Below are 7,171 nucleotides of genomic sequence, written 5' to 3'. Positions count from 1 at the left end.
TTTTTTTTTTTTTTTTTTTTTTGTGGTACTGGAAATAGAACCCAGGAGTGCTTTACCACTGAGCAGCACTTTTATTTTTTTTTAATTTCAGGATAGCATCTCACTAAGTTGTCAAGGCTGGTTTTGAACTTGTCATCCTTCTACCTCAGCCTTCTGAATGCCTGAATTACAGGTGTGCACAGCTGGGCCCAGCTTTTATAGTTTTTTAAATGCTTAAAATATGGCTAATTTGGACAAAACTGGCTGAAAATAAGTTTTTGTATCAGTTGATATTGGCAGAATTCACAGCGAGAGAAACATTTAAAAACGTATGTTGAGGCTGGGATGTAGCTCAGTGGTAGAGCACCTGCCTAGTATGCATGAGGCCCTGGGTTCAATTCCTAGTACCATAAAAAGAGAAAGAAAAAAAAAACACCCAGCATATTAGGTCAGGCACTATGGTGAATGCCTCTAGTTCCAGCCACTCAAGAGGCGAGACAGGAAGATCTCTTGAGTCCCTGAGTTTGGAGCCAGCCTGAGCAATATAGCAAGACCTCACCTCTATTTGTTTATTGTGGTGCTGGGGATTGAACTCAGGCCTTGAACTTTCGAGGCAAGCACTCTACCAACTGAGCTATGTCCCTAGCCCAAGACCTCACCTCTTAAAAGTAAAATAAATGAGGCTGGATATGGTACTCACATTTAAGAGGCTGAGACGGGAGGAGTGCATGTTCAAGGCCGGCTTGGGCAAGTTAGCATGACCATGTCTCAAAAAATAAAAAGCACTAGGGATGTAGTTCAGTGGTAAAGTACCCCTGGATTCAGCCTTCCCCAGTACTGCCAAAATAATAATAATAAAATTTTAAAATGCATATTAGGGTAGCAAAGTTCAAGTGGGAGGCAGAGATTTCTAAAACCAAACTGAGTGCTGATTGGGGCTGATTCCACAGATATGTGCAGCGTGGGCTACAGCGAGTGGGACTGGATCCCCATCTGCCGCTGAACCTGGCGACCCTCCGGGCCCACCAGGCCCAGGAGAACCGTGTGGTGGCCTTCTTCAGCCTGGCACTTCTTCTGGCCCCGCTGGTAGAGACGCTGATTCTGCTGGACCGGCTGCTCTACCTTCAGGAGCAGGGTGAGGAGCTGGAGTTCTGGGGTTGGTCCTTCAAGTCCCAGGCCCCACATCTGCTGGGCCTGGGTCATCACTGGTGGGCTGGGGTATAGGGTTTGTTAAAGGATGCACATTCCGGCCTGGGGATACCCCTCAGTTGATAAAGAGTGCTTACTGTGCATGCACAAGGCCTGGGTTCTCTCACACACACACAAACGATTTAAAAAAAAAAAATCCTACCAAGTGAGCCTCTGGTGGTGCCTTCCTGGAACAGATTTTAAGCAAGCACTCCATCATTGAGAACTTAAGAACAGGGTCTCTTTTGTCCCCTTGGGGAAAAGGGGGTGGATGTTTCAAGACACTTCTGATTAGCCCTTTCTTCTAGGATTCCATGCTGAGCTCCTGCCCATTTTCAGCCCAGAGCTGTCTCCTAGAAACCTGGTTCTGGTGGCCACCAAGATGCCCCTGGGCCAGGCCTTCTCTGCCCTGGAGACTGAAGACAGCTGACAAACCCTGAGGCAGACCCCTTCTGAAACCCCATGGGTGCACAGCAGCCTGCGTCCTCCCTGGGATCCCAGCTGTCTACCAACTTCGTTTCATACTCTCTCTCCATCCATGTTATGTAATATTGTGTGAAGTTTTATTGTCAATTTATTAAAAACTGGGCTGGGGGTGTGGCTCAGTGGCAGAGCACTTGCCTAGCATGTGGGAGGCCCTGGGAATGATCCCTGGCATTGAAACAAATCAATAAAGAAAAACATTTAAAAACAATGACTTGACTTTCATTCCTTTTTTTGGGGTGGGGGTGGGGGGTGATACTGGGGATTGAACCAGGGGCACTTTGCCACTGAGCTACATTCCCAGCCCTTCTTTTTGAGACAGGATCTCACTGAATTGCTCAAGCTGACCTAAAAATTGCCACCATCCTGCTGCAACCTCCAAAATCACTAGAATTAACAGGTATGCTCCACGGTGCTCAGCTCTTCTAATTTTATAAAGAACAGAACAGACACGTGCCCTCCTTAGCAAGAGGCCTGGGTAGCAGCTTCTGCTGCTCGGAGGTCTCCTTTGAGGAAACCTTTCTCTTCCCTTGGTTACCACTCCTGAGTATGCAGCCCTGTCCTGGGAGGGCTTCCTTCAGGCTGGCTACCTTTCACCCGGGTTCCATGTCAACAGGAAGACAAAGGCTCCCTCCTGCAGGCCCTGGACATGGCTTATGGGCTGGGTACCACTCCAGCACGGAGAGCAGCTGCACACAGGAAGACTAACGGCACTTTATTGGTGTCTGAAAATAGTGCTTTGGCCTTCAAGGCTAAGATAAAGAGCCGGAGAAGCTGTCTTCCCCAGACTCAATACCAATAGACTTTCTTGTGTTTCCGGGTCTCCTGGATCCCCATTGCCTCCATCACTTCTTCCTCTAGTGTCTTCAGACGAGGCACATAAGTTCTTTCCATAGCATCTTCCACGGATGTGTCTTTGGGGCCATCTGTTGAGTCAAAGGAAAGGAGACGGGAGGTGGGAGGGTTGCCAACTCTAAACATCCTTTCCTCTCATTCCCACTGTCCCCATCCTCTCCCTGACCCCCATGCAGCCTCACCAATCCATGTTTCAGGGACAATGCCATCAGCTCTGGGAAATTCAGGTTTGGGGATAATTCTTCCTGATCTTGTGGAGACTCGTACTCGCTCTCCTGCCTCCGTAAATCTCCACTCAATCTCAGTGGGTTTCCTGGTGGAGAAAAAAAATGAGCACGACCTAGGAGCCAGGCTCCCAGCCACACCCCAACCCAAACGTGAAGTCAATGTTGAAAACACAGACTGCCACCCTGTGTCTCTACTTCTCCTGGGACTACCCACAGGGAATTATGGCTAGATGATGGACCCCTCAACATCTAGAGCACCTAACCGACCATTCCCACTGGATAAATGGGCTGCCCATCCCTAGCTGTGGTCAACACCTTCATGGACTTGAGGGTGAGGAGTCCTCTAACCGGAGCCCACGTGCTTGCCTGTCTACAGGATCCACAAGTTTGACCTGGGAGTGCAGCAAAGGGGCTTCACTAGGGATCATGGTTCCCGGAGAATCCTTTGTCCTGCCAATGTAGCGGAAATGCTGTCCAAGAGAGAGGAGGCTGTGTCAGGAAGCAAGAGGGCAGGGGCTTGCCCACAGCTGCTCAGCACATTTGGCCCCAACTAAAAAGTAAAAGGTTCAGTTTCACAACCATTCCCTCTGCCAGTCTCACCTTGGGCTGCTCTTAATGCAGAGGGACAGATGGGACAGACCTCCTGAGCGTCCCCCTCCTCTTTACTCACCGTGTTCAGCCCCTCCAGGACTACCCAATTCCGCTGCCGGATGACTTGAACCACCTTGCCCTGCTTCCCCGCATCCTTGCCTTCCAGGATCTGCACCTGTGGGAAGACAGAGGCTCAGGGAGGGGGACCTTTGCCCAGGACTCCCCATCACTCTCCGCCTGAGGCTCTCACCATGTCCCCACAGAACAGATGCCAGTCTTCATCAGAGATGGGTTCCACAACCACGGGGCGCCGCCTGGTCCCTGGGGGGTTCTTCCTCTTGTCTGCCAGGGAACCTGGGCGGCTCATCCCATAGCGGTAGTGAGGGGGCAGAGTGACCTTGGATGCCAAGGCCAGCAATACAGAGAGACGCATAGCTAGGAGCTTTGAGAATTCTCCTCGCCAGTGAAGACTCAGAAACTCTGCTTGTTAGCTCTGGGATAGAGATAAAAGAGGACAAAGAAGCAAAGGGACATTTTTAAAGCACTAACTCAACTGCTCGGTGGATCTCATCTCATTGAATTCTCACAAGCTGAGACTATGATCTTCACTTTTCAAATAAGAACAGAGAGATTAAATAACTTGCCAGTGGCCACAAAGCTAAAGTGTGGGAAATCATTATTTAAACCCACATTTGACTTTGAATTAAAAAAAAAAAATTTAACTGAGACCAAAGACCCTTGTATCTGTTGTATCTGTTAGAGTCTGTAAACAAGTCAAAATAACACCTGGCATTTTGCCAGGGGAATGTTAAACAAGTCTGGATGGTGCCTGGCAAAATGCCAGAGGGAGTGGTTTGAGAAGTAACAAAAGCGAGCCATTAAGTGTGGAGATTCCTTATTGGTTGACTGATGTATCTAGTTTATGCTAATTAGATAAGCTGTGTGGAATGTATAAATACTGCTCCTGTCCTGCAATAAAGGGCTCCTACTCCTGCTGTATCAACGTACACAAATTATTCGTCACCCCCCGGTTATTTTGCCCAGCCAGCCGGGCTCCGGCAGTATCTAGCTCACTTCAAAATCCAGCAGATCCAAGTAGAGCTTGGCACACAGTAGGTACACAAGGGAATTATTAGTCAAATATATAAAACACAGGATAGGAAGAAAATAAGTAATGGAACAAATTACTGGCATAGGGCCCAAAGGCCGGCAGTTATAAAGCAATGAACAAAGAGGTAGCAGAGAAAAACAGGAGCTAAAATGTCCCTATCTCACTTCCCAGGTCTATTCTCAGACAGGAAATAACTACTCCTCTCCAAGGCGGCTTCTTTTCTAAGGAAAAGGATCCACAGTGGGGTTCCTACTATACCCTCTGATGTACCATGCAAGCTAGTGGGGTCTAACCCTTAGGTTGTTAGGTCCCAAATTTCTCAATTAAGTATGTGTTACAAGCCTCCCAAGTTTGTGCAGTGAACTAAATTAATGGGCTAATAAAAGAAATGGCAAAAATAATAGTAGCTAGCCAGGCATGGTTGTATGTGCTATAATCCCAGTAACTCCAGGAACGGAGGGTGGAGGATCCCAAGTTCAAGGACAGACTCAGCAATTTAGTAAGCTCTAAGCAACTTAGCAAAACCCATCTCAAAAAAAGTAAAAACAGCTGAGCTTTAAACAAAAAAATAAAAATAAAAAAATAAAAAAGGACTGGGGATGGAGCTCAGTGGTAGAGTGTTTGCTTAGCTTACACAAGACCCTAGGTTCAATCCCCGTACTGCATAAACAAATAAATAAAGCTATCTTTAGTTTACTGAACACTAGGTACCATGCTAGGTGCTTCGCTGAATCCTATCACTTAAATTCAAGGACAAGTGATAAAGAAAGTCTGTTAATCTTCTTTTGTGGAGAAGGATGAACCTACCTTCCAAATACTAATAAAATGCATTCTAATGGCATGAAGAACCCTGGACGATGGAGTCAGACCACTTGACTCCTTACTGTCATCTGGGTTCTACACTGTGCTCTGTTCTTTTGCTGTGTGACCCTAGACAACTTACCTTCTGAGTGTCAGTTTCACCATCCATAAAACTTTTCAGGGCTCTTGATGTCATTTATGTTATTTTTAATATTTTAACAAAGCAAGGTGTAGGATCATGTGACTAGTATTATCCCTTTGGGGTAAATTAATCATATATATCATGCATATATGTATACATGTCATGTAATATATATTCTGGTGTGGGCATTAATGTTTATGGGAAGGAAATAAACTAAAGTCCTGGTTGTGGGGAAGAACTATATAAGAGGGCTGTCAATTTCCATTTTGTTCCTTTCTATAACATTTGCATTTTCTAAAAATTCAACTGGCTTAAATTAATAGTGAAAAAAAATTTTTTTTTATTTATATATCTCAGTATGAGGGCTGGGGACATAGCTCAGTGGTAGAGTGCTTGCCTAGCATATGTGGGGCCCTGGATTCAATCCCCAGGACTGCAGAAAAATAAAAAGGTACATTTCAGCAAGAAAATCTTTGAAAAGGTCCAATATTATTATAAATTAATAGTGGTTGAAAGTAAGGGCCCAAGTATTCCTATTCAGACTCAATAAATGGTGACACACCAGTACTGTGTGACAAGCCTAATGCTGGGAATTTCAATATTCCTCATACTTGGTCTTCACATTGCCCAGAGAAAGACTGTCAGGTTCAAGTATGATAGGTCCCTTCTATAGACTAGGAAACCAAGGACCTGAGAGCCGGACGGTTTGCCCTAGTTCATACAGCTTAACGGGAGCAGGGCCAATCATAAGACCCAAGTCACTTGCATGGAGGGCTGCACCGAGTTCCTTAACTCATTCTGTTCCATATTCCAGACGTGGAAAGTGAATAAACACTAAAATGTGGCCGGGCTCGGTGGCACACTGAGATTCAAAACCAGCCTCAGCAAGGGAGAGATACTGAGCAACTCAGTGAGACCCTGTGTCTAAATAAAATACAAAACTGGGCTGGGGATGCGGCTCAGTGGTGGAGTGCCCCTGAGTTCAATCCCCAGTACCCGCCCCCCAGAAAAAAAGAAAAAAAAAAACCCTTAAATATGCCATATAATATAATCATATAATATGTAATAACATCAGGAAGAATATAATTATGCACAATTATATTAGCATAATATCATATAAGCTCTAGACTGCAATTTCCTACCTATTTTAATACACCTGTGTCAATTTTGTTGAAATATTCGCAGAGCTGGAAACGTGCAACTTATGGATGAAGCCCAGTCAGTCATTCTAGTTCTGCGGCTCCGGGAGATGCCAGGAGCCAGCCCAGCCCAGAGCGGCTAGCACGCCCCTCAGAACTTTCCCTTCGGTTCCTTCCACAGTCTGGAGAGGCTGGTGCACCTTCCGCAGCGGAGCGTCCACTGCGTGCTCTGGATGCCCAGTGCACGCTCGTGGGGCTGACCGTTTGGTCGCCTCTCAGGTCACGGCTCTCCCGCCCCCCAGCCTCATCCACGGTGCGGACCCGGACCCTAGAAATCATCAGGCCCCAGCCCTCTTCAGCACCCACCCGTTCCGAGCTTTCAGTGGCAAGAAACCCCGCGGGAGCGGGACTATGCCACAACCAGGAAAAAGGAAAGCCCTTCCCGCACCTGCCTCCGGATGAGCCCAGGTATTGCAACCCTCTGGGCTAAACGGCGGTCACTTCCCTTTGCATTGCACTGCTGAGCCTCCGCGGGTCACCTCTGCACATGGGAGCTCAGCCCCGCTCTTCCCCGCCTCTCGGGCTTTTGGGAAATGGAGTCCCAGGGCAGAACGGAAGCCCATCTCGGCTCCGCACAGGCTGGGAGCTGTAGTCC

At 47.2% G+C, this 7,171-nt stretch overlaps 2 protein-coding genes and 1 non-coding gene across 13 annotated transcripts in view; 2 read left to right on the top strand and 1 right to left on the bottom strand.

The window, feature by feature from the left end:
- The window catches only part of Mettl25b (methyltransferase like 25B), a 10,010-nt gene extending 8,273 nt beyond the window's left edge, over positions 1–1,737 (top strand). For all 10 annotated transcript variants that reach the window (XM_048814682.1, XM_048814687.1, XM_048814683.1 and 7 more), the window contains 2 exons: positions 930–1,114; positions 1,476–1,737. In XM_048814682.1, coding sequence (XP_048670639.1) covers positions 930–1,114; positions 1,476–1,597 — 307 coding nt within the window. In that variant the 3' untranslated portion in view covers positions 1,598–1,737. The remainder of the gene's footprint in view (positions 1–929; positions 1,115–1,475) is intronic.
- Positions 321–392, top strand: Trnat-agu. The gene has a single exon. It is a non-coding gene; the product is annotated as a tRNA-Thr (tRNA).
- Positions 1,738–2,348: 611 nt separating the features above from the next.
- On the bottom strand, positions 2,349–7,121 carry Mrpl24 (mitochondrial ribosomal protein L24). 2 transcript variants are annotated; one of them, XM_015502715.2, is made up of 6 exons: positions 6,965–7,121; positions 3,574–3,816; positions 3,403–3,498; positions 3,099–3,202; positions 2,688–2,818; positions 2,349–2,576 (listed from the first exon to the last, which is right to left on the bottom strand). In XM_015502715.2, exons 2-6 carry the CDS (start codon positions 3,754–3,756, stop codon positions 2,440–2,442), a joined length of 651 nt encoding a protein of 216 aa, XP_015358201.1. In that variant the 5' UTR covers positions 3,757–3,816; positions 6,965–7,121; the 3' UTR covers positions 2,349–2,439. The 2 variants fall into 2 exon arrangements, with proteins under 2 accessions (XP_015358201.1, XP_015358202.1); XM_015502716.2 differs by having other exon boundaries at positions 6,520–7,080.
- Positions 7,122–7,171: the final 50 nt, after the last annotated feature.

The sequence above is a fragment of the Marmota marmota genome, unplaced genomic scaffold (assembly GCF_001458135.2).
Source record: "Marmota marmota marmota unplaced genomic scaffold, marMar, whole genome shotgun sequence".
NCBI lineage: Eukaryota > Metazoa > Chordata > Mammalia > Rodentia > Sciuridae > Marmota > Marmota marmota.
Note: the sequence above shows the minus strand (reverse complement) of the source record. Positions and strands in the feature narration are given on the sequence as shown.